General features: G+C 36.1%; 2 protein-coding genes across 2 annotated transcripts in view; both read right to left on the minus strand.

Moving 5' to 3' along the window:
* Positions 1-1,761: 1,761 nt before the first annotated feature.
* On the minus strand, positions 1,762-2,697 carry LOC114028382 (olfactory receptor 4K1-like). The gene has a single exon (XM_027842624.1). It carries the CDS (start codon positions 2,695-2,697, stop codon positions 1,762-1,764), a length of 936 nt encoding a protein of 311 aa, XP_027698425.1.
* A 12,992-nt stretch (positions 2,698-15,689) lies between these two features.
* LOC114028383 (olfactory receptor 4K5-like) overlaps positions 15,690-17,121 on the minus strand; it is a 1,828-nt gene continuing 396 nt past the window's right edge. The window contains exon 2 of the mRNA XM_027842625.1: positions 15,690-16,387. Coding sequence (XP_027698426.1) covers positions 15,690-16,387 — 698 coding nt within the window. The remainder of the gene's footprint in view (positions 16,388-17,121) is intronic.

Raw genomic sequence — 17,121 nt, forward strand, 5'->3', positions numbered from 1 at the left:
AAAGACTGGTTAATCTAATCTATTTGCCTTGTAACCTCATAAATATTTTTGATATATTTAAAATAATTAAAACTGGGATTATGATAGTAATAAGAGTAATATTAATACATTTTTATAATAATAACAGCTAGCATTTATAAGGTGCTTTAAAGTTTAGAATTTATGTATGTTATTTCATTTGATTTCACAGGAACCCTATGGGTTAACATGGGAGTACTTTTTCTGCTCTTGACCCTTCAGCTCTTCTTAAACTGTGGGTCATGATATGGGGTCATGACTCACAGTTTAAGAGATCTAGAGTACCAAATTGAAGGTTTGGGAAAATGGGAGGATGTTGCTAAGATGAAAATTTAGATTGCAATGTGAAGAAAAATTTACTAACTATTTTAGCTATGATTGTCTTGGGAGAGAGTGGTCCTCAGGTAAAGAATGGATAATCACTTTGAGGTCAAGTTAGAGAGATTGTTGTTTTTTTAGACCCATTCAAACTCTGTAATTCTATGATATTCTGTAAATGAAAAGCCAGCGCTGTTCACAGAGGTTGACAGCCTCCATTCACCTCATTGTTGCTGAACTAATTCTATTGGGTTATGTCTGCTTACCTAAAGTGATTCCTAATTTTAAATCCTCAGACTTGTATAATAAATGGAAAAAGGAAGGGGAAAGGAAATATGTCTATACCATAGAAGTGAGATTTTGTGTCTTTTCCTTGGCACCATGCTCAAGTACAGGTGGTACAATCAAATGCTTTTGGAGTTGGTACACTGTGCAAATATATGTGGAAATTTGGCTTCTTAACAAGTGAAGCAAATAAAATTACCTCTTTTTCCACCAGCGTGGGCAGTGTGCAAAAGAAACAAAGCACCCGTAAAGAATGAATAATTATTTTAATAATAATTGCAGAAGCAAAATGTGCTTGGCACAATTCAGAAGAAATGTACAGATGATCATCAAGTTTCCAGGATCATTGGCTATGTTGTCCATCAGTCATCTCAATGTTTGGCATTGTACAGTTGCAACAACTGTCTTATTATCTGAAATTCCAAGAAATTTCTTGTAACCAGTGTAATGTCTCAAATCTTTGTATTAGTATAATGAATAACACCCATGAACAATGTTGACTACTTTTGTCATATTGCACAAATAAAACCACTAAACTGAGAGCAATGACAAGGGCATACTTCTCCATCACCTATTCCACAATGCTTTTTGGTGAGGAACATGCCTGGTCCTCCAATCGTAGGTTTTCCTCTGTTCTACTTAAGTTTCATGTAGGAATCAAGCTGGAAGAAATGAGGACAGAGAACTGAGCCAACTATAAAATTCAACTTACCATATTTAGAGTAGATGTAGATGGGAATTTCATTCCTCCTTACCTTTGTTTTTTCAAGGAACATGAAAATCTATGGTTGGGACTCAGTATTACCCTAATATTCATTTTCTCTCTCCACATTACAAATCCTTATGAAACTACTCTTTATTCCCCTTTTGAAGGGCAAATACCTTCCACATTCCCAATTGTGCAAAGGAAAGGAACTTAATAATAAATTTATCACAATCAATATATTCTACTTTAAAGTTAAGTATTTTTAAGATTGACAAATTAGTCATAATCTTTATTATCTAGGGGCAAATTTCATCCAACTTTTTTCCCCATTTTAGGGATAACAATAAAGTAAAACAGCCTAATTCTGTAATAGAATTTTATGGTGTTCTAGGGAATGTGTCTTAGGTAGGAAGCTTCTCTCTCCTGGTGATCATTTAATATTTCCATGAACTGAGATAACGCCTCTTTAATTTCCTCATGGCAAACTTCACATCTTCATTCCTAAGAGAATAGATGATGGGGTTCAAGAGAGGGGTACAAACTACATAAAAGATAGAAAGAAACTTATCTACTGAGAGTCTACTAAAAGGCCAGATATAGAAGTAGATGCATGGCCCAAAGAAAAGAGTTACAACTGTGATATGAGCTGTTAAGGTGGAGAGAGCCTTGGAGGAACCACTTGAGGAACGGTGCTGGACAGTGACTAATATAACAGTATAAGAAATAATTAAGGCCAGAAAACAGCTCAGAGAGATCAGGCCACTGTTGGTTAATGTCATAATGTCCATTTCATAAGTATCCATGCAGGCCAACTCAATTACCAGGGGAAGATCACAAAAAAAACTATCTACCTCATTAGGCCCACAAAATGGTAGGTTTACTGTAAAGGCCAAGTGGCTCACAGAATGAAGGATCCCCACAGTCCAAGATATAGTCACGAAAATTATGCAGAGTCTATGATTCATAATAGTACTATAATGCAGAGGTTTACATATGGCTATAAATCTATCATAGGCCATTGCTACCAACAACATCATCTCACTTCCAACAAAGCTATGAAGAAGGAAGATCTGGGCCATGCAGCCCTCAAAGGAGATGGTCTTGTGCTCAACAAGAAAGTCAGCAATCATTTTAGGTGTGGCAAAGTTGGACTGACAGATGTCAATGAAAGAGAGGTTGCTGAGCAGGAAGTACATGGGAGAGTTCAAATGGGAATCAGAAACAATGGTAAGGATAATGATAATGTTGCCCAGTACAGATGCCACATACACTGTGGTGAAGATCACAAAGAAGAAAAGCTGAAGTTCCCAAGAGTTAGAGAGGCCCAGCAGCACAAACTCAGATACAATGGATTGATTTCCTCCAGCCATTTATTCAGTCTACAGACTTTTACCACCTAAAGAGAAGAAAATCAGAGAAGAAGCAATTGACTGATTGTGTAATAATTGCCTTTACAAAGTAGCTGATTTTTTTTTATAAAAGGAAATGATCACTTTGCAATTTTATGCCTTAGAATAAAACAGCTACTTGTAATATCAATCAACAAGCATTTTGGGGTGTCTATGTATAGAGGACAATACTTTTTTTTCCTGTTTTTCTCTTGATTTCAGAAACACCAAGTTTTGCTAACCCTCCTTCCATGTCTCTAAAGGCTTTCTTGTTCTTTGTCTCAAATGATTACTGGTTTTGTTCTCTTCCTGACTCTTTAACATCAGTATTCACCAAAGTTCTCTTTTTGGTCATTTTCTCATCTCCTCTTCTCTTTTCAGGTTCATTCATATCCACAATTTTAAGTACTGTGTTTAAGCCAGAATCCCACATCTCCATGTTAGACCCTAAACTTTCCTTTAAGAAATTGTCATCTCTTGGGGAGGGAAGTGGGGAGAGAGAGGGAGGCAAATTTAAAACTCAAAAGCTTATGAAAATGATTGTTGATAAATCAAAATAAATTACTAAAATATATATTAAAAAATTGTCACCTCATACTGCCCATATGAGAGCTCTACTTGCAAGTCCCACCAGCACCTCATATGGCATGTCCTAAAGTTAACTTATTGTTTTCCTCCCTTAAGTTTGTTCCTCCTTCTGGCTTCACTATTTCTTCACTATCACTACCTTTGATTTATTCCTTTCCTCTCATTTCTCTCATCCAATAAATTATCTATTTCTGTCAATTTGACGACCTCCACAATATTTCTTGTATCTTATCCTATTTCTACTTCCATCACTAAGCATAGTTCCTCATTAACAACCATCCCCTTCATTGCCATAGCATCCTAATGGGCATTTTTGCTTCCACTTAACCACCCTCCAACCCATTCTTCATACCACAGCCAGAAGGATTGCCTATAGATCTCATTATATTGTTTCTCTGCTTCATATCTTCAGTGACTCCCTATTACTTTCCAAGTAAAGTTAAAGGTCTTTTTTCTATAATTCAAGGTCCTTTCAGCTTCACATACCATATCCTATTGTCCAAATGGACTGCTTGCTATATCCCAAAGTAGCCTATGCTTTTCCACGTCTATGCATTTTCTCATATTGTTCTCTATGACTGCAATGTCCACCCTCTTTTTCTTCATCTGTTGCATTTCCACCCATCCTTTAAATCCAAATTCAAATGTCTCCTCCACCATTTAGCCTTTCCCAATCATACTGTTTGTAAAAGCTTTCCACCTTGACCTGCCTGTGAACTTATTTATTTCTCTAATGAACCTATTATGTATCCTTATGCATCATAGTTAAATGTGCCAGAATCTTATTCCCCCTTCTAAACTATACATTCCACAAGAAGAGAGACTGTTTTATCCAGTTTATGTACCTTGCCCAATTCTGTTAGCCTAGCATTCAATATATGCTTTATTAGATGTTTTTGACTTATACGACCTTATAAAAATCAACCTGTCCTGCCCCAATTACAGCACACATTTTAGAGATCAGAAAGCTAAGGTCATCATTTAACTTCAGATTGGGAGAATCTGGGTGTTTCAAGTTCTAACTAGAAACTTCCTTATCCATGAAACATGCTAAAAGATTATAAGATATCTTGACAAGCAAGGTACTAGATTTTAAAGAAAATCAAGAAACCTTACATGATTCTCAAAATGTATATGCTATTATCACACAACTATGTTTCTATTCTTACAAACATGTTGTGAGAGAGATGGAAGTGATCATCACTTAATTCCTCATGTTAGATGATTTATCCAAGGCCTCATAATTATTTAGTGATCCAGCTGGTCTTTGAAGCTTTCTGGGTTCAAGTTCATCTCTTTCAGCTGCCCATACTCCCCCACTCACCAATTTCCCTCTGTCTCCTCCCTTTATTTTTCTCCCTCTCATTTCTCTTTTCTCCATAAATATGCCTAGAGTGTGTAGCTATACTGAAATATTAATACAAGTTAAAACACCTCTAAAAACATTTCAACAGCAGTTTTTCAGGTATACACATATTAATTTTGAAAGTGCAATGTTGAAATATAAAAATGAAGTTCAGGGACTTCAGTCTAACACCAGTATTAGAAGTTGGTAGTATTTTAATCACTGAGGAAGTTCTGTACCATGGGGAAAATGTTGATTAAAAAAAAGAGGGACTGCATCAAGTTTCAGATCTTTACAATCAATGAGACTTTGGGCAAGACATTTAAGTGAGTCTCCATTTCTATCTGCAATATGAGAGGAATGGAAGAGATTATCTAAGGTCACTTTTAGTTCTAAATCAATGATGACATTTACTCTGTTAAATATAACAAGAGTTTAATGAGATAATGGTGATGCTGGTCCAGAGGACGAAGTTCAAAGTTGGGGAGTCCATGAGTAGATCAATTCTATTCACTGAATTATGATGTTAATCTGGGAGAGTATTCCATCTCTAAAGGCAAAATACTAATAATGACAAGAAGGAAGAAGTCCCCAAAATTAAAGAGTCTTTTGTCTTGTTTTAGCTTTTGAAAGAAATATGAAAGAGTTAACTTTGGAAATTATGAAACAAAATGGAGTTTTTTATATTGTGTATGTACCAGTGTCAGAGCAACAATGAGAGGAACAGGGGAAAATTAAAACAAGAATAAGAGGAAAGAAAAATGGAAGAAAAAGATGAGGACAATAAAAGGGAGTTGTTATAGGCAACTGGAAATAGTTATTAGCATTACTGCATGTTCTTCTGCACATCCCAGCCTCAACAGTGTTGGCATCTCCCATGCTAGAAATTTTGAATGTTCTGTAGCTTCCATTTTTCCTATTTCCAGTAAATTTTCAGTTACTTTGCACTAGCATGTTTGAGATTTTCACAAATGACTATCAACTGCTAACGATGGGTGATCAGCCCAATAGCTCTGGCTACACTGATCTGCCTCTAACACAGCACTGTGGTGGGTAGAGTGTTTGACTCTGAGTCGAACAACACTGACACTTATGTGCAGCCTGACAATAAGTAAGTCTCTGAGCCTTAGTTGCTTCAACTACAAAATGAGGTAAGAATTCATGGGCTACTTAGCTCATAGAGTTTCTGTTATATATAAAAAAATAATGTATATCAAACAATTTGCAAAATTTAAGTTATTGTTTTTTTAATTACAAAGATAGGTATATGCTAATAAGTATAGATAATAAGTACAGATGTGATTATTTTTATGATTTTCTTGAAGTTATTTAAACTCTTCATTAATTTACTAATCTGAAATATGAGGAATTAAATGATGGTCAATTCCATCTCTGTCACAACATTTTTCTGAGAAAAAGCATACAGTTGTAGTATAAAAATGTTGAGAAACTTATATGGGATCCTTTGATTTTCTTTAGTCAAATGGTTTCCAGCTCAAGATATTTTATTACCTTTTAGCACACTTCAGGGATAAGGAAGTTTCTAGATAGGACTTGATACACCCAGAATCTCTCAATCTAAAGTGAACCATTGTCTCACTGTGATATGGAGCTAAACCTGATCCAAAAGAAGTGAAGATGGCAGTGTGCTCCAGTGGAATGTGTATTGGAAGTGGAGTCAAAGGGTCTGGCTTTGGCCACTTTTGACCTATGTGACCAGCAGCAAGTAATTTAGTCTCACTGTTCCTCCTTTTCTTCATCTGTAAAATGGGCTCTAAGATCCTTTTCAGTTCTACATCTAAGATCCTATGATCCTATATGATCCTAAGATCCTATAATTTCTTCCATGAGTTTTTGTTCATAAAGAGTTGGGAACACTACTTATATCTGATTTTTTTTCTTTGACCTGAATTAAAATTATCATTTGATTGTTGAATCTTTAAAAAAAATAAATAAACTTCACCTTCTCTAATAATAATGGTTTACATTTCCATAGTGCTTTCCAATTTTCAAGGGACTTTACATGCATAATTTGGTTCTTTTGATTCTCACAATAATCTTGGAGGGTAGGAAGCACAAGCATTATTCTACTGCTTAGCACAATGCTTCCAGAACTTGAGAGTGCCTAGCACACAGTAGGTACTTAATAAATATGTATTCGTTTAATGACCTACTTTTTACCAAATGAGGTTCACAGAGGAAAAGCAACTTGTCCAAATGTCAGAGCAGGGTTTCAAGCCCATATACACAAACCTTCTGCTCTTTCTCATCACACCATGCTTCTTCACCTAGGCCAGTCTGCTCTAGCCCAGTGTCCCCTTAAAATTCCAGATGTCTGGTTAGTAATGTAGTTCTGAAATAAAAATCTACATGATGGAATGAGAGGAAAGAAGCAAAATGGCTGTGATGTTCTTTCCCTTTGGTCTATGTATATCATCATGTTTTGCCTTTTTTTCCTACCAGGGATATCTTTGAATTTTTCCTAGAAAATTCTGGAGCTACAAACAGCTTGCCACAGCAAGAAGGCAGAGTGTCATTAATGGTCTCCAGGAGAGAGAGAGCCCCAATTAACATTCTTCTTCAGCCTGATAAAATCCTGACCTCAAACATCATGCCTCACAATTACCAATATTGTTCCATTACAGAAAGGAGTTCAGGGTTTGAACACTATCTGCACATTCTAAATTCAGGCTCCTAAATCAAATATAGAATTCTAATATATAGACTTACGTTCTTGAAAATCTTTCCCTTCAGTCCTTTGTTTCTTCTTTTTTTTTTCTTTCTGATTGATGCTTCTTAATTTCCTTCTAAATATCTTTGCCTGGTACAAGTATTTCCACACTGAAAATTACGCAATATTCTATTGATTTACTGCATTTTAAATGAACTTCCTCTAGTTCATCATGCTACATTTTAAGTTCTTTGGGAGAAGCAACTTCAGCAGCAACACTGACTGTGCTCACTTTGCTCTTTATCAAGTAAGTGTATGATCTTTATATTATGGAGACAAAGAGCCTCCTCCTTTGGAGAATCATCCTGCCCTGGGAGTTATTAAGTTATGCAAAGTAATTTCCCAAGGGACAAAAAGGTAAGGATTTTTTTTGTCAGTTAGTCTTAGTACTATATTAAAAATAAAAACTTTTTTTTTTTTTTTGGCAAGGCAGTTGGGGTTAAGTGACTTGCCCAGGATCACACAGCTAGTAAGTGTCAAGTGTCTGGTCTGAGACTGGATTTGAACTGAGATCTTCCTGAATCCATGGCCAGTGCTGTATCCATTGAAAATAAAAAAAAAAAATTTTAAGTCAGAGTAATTATTATTATTCTGTTAACTCTTGGCTTTCTATCTTTCAGATAAATAATTACAGAATTTTATGTAGAATCTTATAGAGAGATAATTATGGAGTTAGGAGGGTCATTTTATTTCATGGCATTATTTTCTTTAGAGCTGGGAGGAAACAGAGTCTTTTATTGATTTAAACCTCCCTTATTGTATAGGTGAGAAAATTGTGGTACAGAGTTAATTGTCTGGACCACACAGACAGCTACCATCAGAACCCAACCTTTAACCCATTACAAAAATGTATTTTGCCATGTCGCATACAGATGATAATTGAAGCTCTACTTAAATTTTTTTTTCCAGTGACAGGGAAATCACTATTTACCCAAACACTCCATTTCTACCATAGATCAATTTTACTTGTTTTTAAAAGAAGTTATTCCCCGTAATAAATAAAAATCTACTTTCTTTCAAATGCCACCTATTGGTTCTTGTTACGATCTTTACCACAATAACATATCTTTCTCTTCTACATTGAAACCTTTTAAATAGTTGCTAACTACTATAAATCTTCAGTCTCCAATTTTTTTTTCCTAGATGAAATATCTTAAGCCCATAAAATGATTCTCCATATCACATGGTATGATGCAATCACCCAAAAGGTAATGGAAAGACATTATTGATTTCATGTTTACATCTCTCTCATACTCACCCTTCTTTCCTCTGACACAGCCACCACTCTGGTACAGGCCCCTTGTCACGTCATGCCTGGACTATTCAATAGCCTGCTGGAAGATCTACTTACCTTGGTTCTTCCAACTCTAATCCATCCTCTATTCAGCTATAAAAGTGATTTCTTTTTTATAAAGCACACGTTCAACCATGCCATTACCCTACTGGGATTAATTCCAGGGACTCCATATCACTTTCAGGATCAAATGTAAATCCTGTTTGATATTCAAAATTCTTCATAAGCTAGTCCCCTCCTACCTTTCCAGTCTTCTTACACCTTACTCCCCATCATGTGCTCAGTGAATTGACACTGGCCTCCTAGACATTACTGAACAAGATGCTCCACCTCTTAGCTCTGTGCACCTTCCCTATCTATATTCTGTGCCTGAAAGATTCTCTCTCCTCATATTCACATATTGGCTTCCTTTAAGTCCCAACTAAAATCCCGTCTTCTTCAGGAAGCCTTTCCCAGACCCTCTTAATTCTAAATGACTTACCTCTCTTAATTATTTCCTATTTATTCTGTATATAACTTGTTTGTGCATTTTTTTATTCTTGTCTCACTTATTAGAGTGTGAGCTCCTTGAGGACTGGGACTGTCTTTTTCTTTTTCTTTTCTTTTTGCATCCCCAGCACTTAGCACAGTTCCTGGCACATAGTAAATACTTAACAAATATTTATTTTCTATCCACTGATATGGTGGAGATGAGTAGGATATAATAGGTTATTAACAAAGAATTTTGCAGGAAAAACCAAATATAATATACCATCAAATACCTTGAAAAGAAGAAAGGTTGGATAAAGAACAAAAGCAACAGAAAACCAAAGGACAGATCACTTGCTCTACTGCTATCCTTGTGACAACAAGAAAATTTGAGCAAATACCTTCTCAATATTATGCCATCTTCTTCCCAAATGAGTCAATCCATTTATTGCTCTTCTTTTCGGTCAAAAAATCTCTAAACTAAGCAATGAAGACTGAGTACTTCTTATGAAAAGCATGTCCATTGATAAATTGGAAAATATAAGGATAAAAATAATGGCACTTTACAGTTTATCAAGTGCTTTCCTTAAAACAAACCTGTGATTTAGGTAGAGTTATCCTCATTTAACAGCTCAGGAAATTGAGGCTCAGAAAGGTCAACTAATTTGTCCAAGGTAAGTAACAGATTTATAATTCTAACCCAGGTTCCTTGAGTCCCAGTGCAGCATTCTTTCTTCTATATCGCACTATCTCTATAGTAAAAGATGAAAAGCCCTGCAACAGTATAGTGCCATTTTTTAGGCAGATGTGAACAGTTTTCTGTTTAAAGCTAACTTTACCCATCTAGATCCAATTTGTAGCAAGGACAAAGAAGGCTCAACACAAATATGAGAGGAATAAAATATCAGCCTATTTCTACTACTCTATCAATCAACACCCTTGGGGTAGTTTTCCAAACAACTATGAACATACTGAGTTATATATTCAACCAGAAAACATTTCCTCATTTTCATCTTTGCTTTTGGTGAACCACCTGAAGTGAAGAAATGAAAGGACGCAGATGGGGATCACATAGAATGGGCAGGCATGGATGCGTTGCAATCTGCATCATTGGAAGGAAGATTTACATCAATGAGACCATAAATCCATTGGAGTACTTTAGCACAACATGTTTTCTTCACCTTTTCTCATCCTACTTGCACTCTTTTTAATGTGCTCCAGTTTATAAACTGTTGTTGTTCACTTGCTCATTTGTGTCCAATTCTTTCTGATCCTGTGGACCATACTATCCATGAGGTTTTCTTGGCAAAGATATGGAAAGTGGTTTCTAATTCATTCTCCAATGAATTAAGGCAAATGGAGGTTAAGTGATTTGCCCAGACACCTAGTAAGTGTCTGAGGCCACTGAACTCAGGTCTTCCTGACTCTAGGCCCTGTACTCTATCCACTGAGCCACCTAGCTGCTTCCTAGTTCGTAAATAGTCTTCTACAAATATTTCACCTGGATTTGAACACAATTATCCAGAAGTGGTCTGACCAGTGCAGAGTACATCAGGAACTTCCTTGATCTGGATGCTATGAAACAACTAAAAAAGTATGATAAGTGCCGTTCCCATCATTATGAGTTTCTGAGCACATTTATGATGCCATAAAATAAAGTTGTAGTCAGTGATTTATGACCAACATGATTGGCCAGTTGTAGCTGTCCTGATTGTTTTATTTTATATAAGATCATAAGGCCTATAGTTGAAAGGGACTTTAGAGATTATTTAGTCCAATTACTTCATTTTACACATGAAGAAACTGAGGCCATGAGAAAAAGTGATTTGATCAATAAATAGAGATGCTATTTAAACCCAGGCTCTCTAACTAGAGAGCTAGCACTCTTTCAATTACATCACATCACCGACCTAAGCAATCTGGTTATTTTAATTATCTTAACATAATTGCATTATCTTTTAATAAATTGATTCATTGATCATTTTGACAATTGGAAGAAAAAAATTCCCTCCCCCTACTTTTTTGGTCAACCTGGGGTAGCTAGGTGGCACAGTGGGTAGAGCACTGGGCCTGCAGTCAGGAAAACTCTTTTTTTTTTAATTTCAAAATTTCAAAATTTAAAATTTCAAAGTGTCTTCAGACACTTACTAGCTATGTGACCCTGGGCAAGTCACTTAACCCTATTTGCCTCAGTTCTTCATCTGCCAAATGAACTGGAGAATTAAGTGCAAACCACTCCAGCATATTTGCCAAGAAAATCCCAAATGTGGTCACAGAGTCAGACACAACTGAAAAAACTACTGAACAACAACAGGGCACTTTATTGTGAACTGATACTGTCTAAACAAACAAAGGGAAATGGAAAGATAAGGAATTATCTAGGTATGTTCATGAATGAAATAAGAATAACACATTCAGGTTAAAAAAGTGCTTCCTTAATTGATTTATTCATATTATTCCTTTGAACAAAGACTTATAGTGACATGTGTTGTTTCCTAACAAGCAAAGTTCTAAAAAAATTTCAGACATTCAGGTTATTACCATTTTACCTTTGCATTCTTACTTTATATTACTCCCTTCTATGAATCTTAGGATCCAGCCAAACTGGATTATGATGCTCAACTCTTCTCCTTCTATCCCCACCACACACATACACATTCTTGCCCATCTCTATGCCTTTGCCCACATCACTTTTTCCTGCTCATGAAATGTCATCCTTCTTCCTCTTCACTTCTAGAATTCCTATCCCACCATTAAAGCCCAAATTAAATGTGAACTATTCTGTAAAGTCATGGATCCCTTGGCAGTATTCTTTGAATCTTATAAGCCTATCCTTCAGATCTTACATAGCACTTTGTCTTCTCTTATCTAAAACACCTATATAATAATTGCTATTATAGATTATAGTTGTGTCTTTGTCTTATCTCTTTACTGATCTATAAGCTCCATGAGAGTGTAGATCTTCTCTTTTCTACACTTTGGATTTGCCCCCCAGCTTCTATGCTTTTATTTTTATAATTTTTTATTTAAAAAAAATTATCAAACATTTATCTTTTGTCTCCTACCTCCACCCCACCTGCAGAGGGGAAAGAGAAATACAAAACCCTTCTGTCATATATACAAAAGGTAGGTGCTAAAAAAATGTTTGGTGAGTGAATGAATCGACAAATGAATGAATGATACTTGATTTCATTATGGAATAGATTGTGGCAGCACAATCTAGTCCACAGGCTACATGGCCGTATCTAGAACATACTATAGGTTTTGATTCATTTTATTATCATTTGATTCAATTTGTGCTTTTTTATGTATCATCCATCCAAAAAATGAGAACAATTAAATTAAACCAATTAAGTCATATTACGGATTGAAAGAAGACATGTTGTCTAAATTATTTTCTTTGCAATATATATGCATCAACTTCTCTTCCTTTGCTTCTAGTCTGAGTTCCATCATGTTCTGCCCAGGGGAACTTAGAAAAGTTACTTCATCTGAGGCAACAGGACTCATGGAAAGAACATGGTATTGGGAGTCAGAGGTTCTAGTTTATATCCCCACTTTTCTAATAATGAACTATATGACCTTAGGCAAATCATTTTACTTTTATGTCCTAGATGATCTCTAAGGACTCTTTCAGATCTAAATATTATGATTTCCGATGTATTCTCTGAGCTTCAGTTTCTTCTATAAAATTAGAGGACTAGACTAGATGAATCCTAAGGTTCTTTCTATTTCTTGTATTCTGTGAGCTTACAAGATTACTTGTATGTCCTTTACCCTTCAGGTTGATGAGAGAAAGTAGTCAGCCACACTCTTCTGCATTCAAAATGGGTATAGATTATTGTAAGGTCCAGGGCTTATTTTAGTCATTGACAGAACAGACAACTATTTCAGTGATGTGATGTCAGTGATCAAAAACATACAGAAACATACTCCTACTCCTTTCCTTTCCTTATGAGTTTCTCATTTCACAACCTAAGGTTTAAAACATAAAACACCACATGAAGGTATAACATAGGGACAAAAATCGCATTATGATGCAAATGACTGATACCATATCTTTCCTTAAGTCGTTTTGGCAGGAAAGGAAAAATGCTGCAAAATGTTCAGAGAAAGGTGACCAGGGTAGCAAAGGGCCATAGGAGCAAAGGATGATTCTGAGGATCAGTTGAAGGAGTTAGAGGAGACTTAAGGGGACCTGATAGCTGTGTTCTTATATCTTAAGGTTTGTGAAGGAAAAAAGAGGAAACAATAGGAGGAAAGGGTGGAAGACTATGTGTTGGGGATGTTGTAAAGGAGGATTTCTCCATAAGTATAATTTGAACTAGGGGGTCTTAATGGTCCCTTAAAACTTTGAAATTTTGTAGTTATGAAAAGTGGAAGAAAGGACACAAAAAATACCTAAGAGTGAGTTAGATGTTATAGAAAAGGGAAACTGACAGTACCAAGGGTTCTCATTGTCAGAGGACTTTTCTTCTAGCTAGAATCTAAGGTTGATTTGGGGTGTTCAGGGAGGACTAGCACCTCTAGCATAGGGGCTTGCAAGCCCTTTTCAGGGCTTCTCATCCACCTTTGATGTCCACCTGATTCACCCAACTCTCACCTGTGCCTCCATGAAGCAGTAGTATGCACAGTAATCACATCCTGGTAAACCATTTTGATGGTCTAAACTAGTCTGAGGGTAACTGACAGTCCTCAAACCCATCAATGTGTTGGAGGATGTCTAGCTCAAGCATGTGAAGACTTCCCCCTGGGCAGAAGTGGTGGATGAGAACAGTATGCACTAATGTCCATGAAAACAACTGAAGCAGGTGCTATGGAGCACTTAGAGTTTAGTCAGGCATCAAAGATTCCAGGGTCATCCACTGCATCCCAAACCATCACCAGTCATCTTGACTTTTGTCTTGTCATTGGATTTTGATGACTCTGGAAGAGACAGTGAGACTGATACATGTGCAACTCTGCCTCACTTAAATCCAATTCACATGCAAGTCAAGACATCACCTATAATGTCATTGGTCCTCATTGAAAATGAAGGACAAATAACAAAACAACAAGGCTTATTTGATGTGAAGTCAAGATGGTCTCTATGGTAAGATAGTGTTTGCTTATCAAAAATCATAGAATCAGCCTGAGGAAATACCATGTAGTTGTGTCTTTTCTTTCACATATTTCTGTATAATGAAAAATGACAGGAATGCATTGTATTTGCAAAACACCACTTTTACAAAGCCTTTCCCCCATGTATATACAAACAATATTTGATTTAATCATCATGAGTGTTGAGAGGCAACTCAAAAATTTTTGTCCTTCTGATACAAATGAGGAAACTGAAACTCAAAGAAAAGTCAATAACTTGCTTAAGTTAACATAGGTTACCAGAGATTGAATTCAAACCCAGATCTTTCTGAATCCAAAGACAGTATTCATTTTACTATGCAACAATAAGTCCATATAAGATACATATAATCAATTAATGCACTTTCTAGTACAGGGCAACAAAAAATTTACAGCTAACTTTTATATAATATTTTAAGGTTAGCAAAAGCATAACATATTCACTCATTTCATCCTCACAAAAAACCTATTAGGTAAGTATTATTATTATGCCCATTTTGTAAACAAAAAACCTGAACATGAGAAAGGTTGAAGAAACATGCCCAGAGTTTCTTAAGCTAGTAAGCATCAGAGGTAGGATTTAAATTCAGGTCTTCTTGACTCCAAGCCCTCCTCTCTGGCCATTGTATCACTTAGCTTAGACACTTCCCTGCTTTTTTGACACTGAAGTCCATTTGGGTATGACATAAAGGAAGAATTAATGCTTATGATTATTATATTGAGCATCATAAGGAGGCAGAAAACTAGATTTAGAGTCACAGGAGAGAATTTGAATCTCAGCTCCACCATCCACTTACTATATAACCCAAAGACTTCCTCAATCTAGCCTCCTCCCTCCTTCTAGTCTTATTTCTCATCACATCCTTCCATGTATACTCTATTCCTGTCAGAATGGCCTTCCAGTTGTTCCCAGTGAACAGAGACTGCTTCATTTTTTAACTTTGTATCCCAAGAGTGGGTTTTTTTAACCTCTTCTGTGTCATAGATCCCTTCAGTTATTTGGTGAAGCCTGTGGACCCCTTCTGACAATAATATTTTTAAATATATAAGAGGAAATGAATAAAATTATAAAGGGAACCAATTATGTTGAAGTATAGTTATCAAAATATGTTTTTACATTAATGAACCCCATATTTAGAACCATTTTCTAGAGCTCGACATAGTGCCTGTTGTTGAAGTCACTTCTCCTTTGTTGGTCTTAATTTCTTTAACTGTAAACTTAGGGCATTAAAATGAAGTCTATGGTTCCTTTCAATCCCAGCATTCTGTGAGCTATGATACTGGTATACTTCCATCCTCCCTATGTAGCTATCTTTCAAGGGTGAAAAGTAGTAATGATGCTAACAAAAAGTATAGCAGTAGTAATAGTTGATATAAATGTATATTGATATAAGGTTTGCACAGGGCTTTAAGTTTGGAGGATGTATGTTTCAATAAAGAGAGGTTCTGGTAATGAGGGTTATCTCAGAAATCTTCTTGGACTTCAGTTTTCGAGTCGCAAGTTTCCTCATGGTAGCTTTCATGTTTTTATTTCTTAAGGTGAAAATAATGGGGTTCAAGATAGGGGTGAAAATAGTGTAAAATATAGCAAGGACTTTATCCACTGGGTAGGTGGTGAAAGGCCACACATAGATGAAGATGCTGGGACCAAAGAACAATGTCAGGACCATGATGTGAGCACTCAGTGTGGAAAATGCCTTAACCATTGCAGCAGAAGACTTATACCAGACAGGGAGCAGAATGAGTATATATGAAATGGACAAAAGGTAGAAAGTGCTTAAGGAAAGAATCCCACGATTGACCACAATTAGTATTTCTATGGTATAGGAGTCAATGCAGGCAAGTTTGGTCACTCTGGGAAGGTCACAGAAAAAGCTATCCACCACATTGGGGCCACAAAAAGGCAAATTCACAGTAAATGACAACTGGCTCATGGTGTGTACAAAACCAGTAGCCCAGAAGGCTAATACTAATGTAGTACAGACCTGCTGGTTCATGATGGTCACATAGCGTAGAGGTTTACAGTTGGCCACATATCTATCATAGGCCATGGAAATGAGTAGCACCATCTCACCACCAGTGAAGAGGTGATTGAAGAAAATTTGGGCTATGCAGCCATTGAAAGAGACTTAAAGAATTATTTTGGGGAATTTTTTCTTCATGGAAACACAAATAAAAGAGGGAGCTCAAGAGTCAGGATATGTTTCCAAATCCTCATTCTAATGCTGACTACCCTAGGTGACTTTGGGCAAGTTACTTAACCTTTGGGGGTTTCAGTATCCTTATTTACAAGATGTGGGGTATTTGATCTAGGAGTTTTCAATCTTCTTAACATCATGGACCCCTTGGGTAGTCTGGTAAAGACTTTGGAACTCTTTTTAGAATAATTTTTTTGTTCAATCATTTTTCAGTTGTTTCTGACTCATTGTACCTCTAAGAATAATGTTTTTAATTACATTAAAAATACATTGGATTATGAACAAAGTCAAGTGTAGTGAAATAGCTTTAATTTTTTAAGGATTTTTAAAAGGCAATTTCATGAATCCCAAGTTAAGATGCCTTGCCTTCTACCTACAGATTTTTAAGAATAATTTAGTTTCAATCATAGGGGACAGTCATTTCTCGATCCCATTTTCATACTTGCCCCCACCAATATGCTATTTGTGGGATCAATTATCTGTTCATTTATCTCATTTCCACACAGTACTGACACGCATGTAGAGGTTCCAAATACAAAGCATGGTTTCCTCTAGTTGGAAGAATTCAGAAGTGTTGCAGTCCTGGAGAAATTACCACATGTTGCCTGGAAGTTTCTATCTATCTATCTATCTATCTATCTATCTATCTATCTATCTATCTATC

The sequence above is a fragment of the Vombatus ursinus genome, unplaced genomic scaffold (genome assembly GCF_900497805.2).
Source record: "Vombatus ursinus unplaced genomic scaffold, bare-nosed wombat genome assembly UNPS02014880.1, whole genome shotgun sequence".
Lineage (NCBI taxonomy): Eukaryota > Metazoa > Chordata > Mammalia > Diprotodontia > Vombatidae > Vombatus > Vombatus ursinus.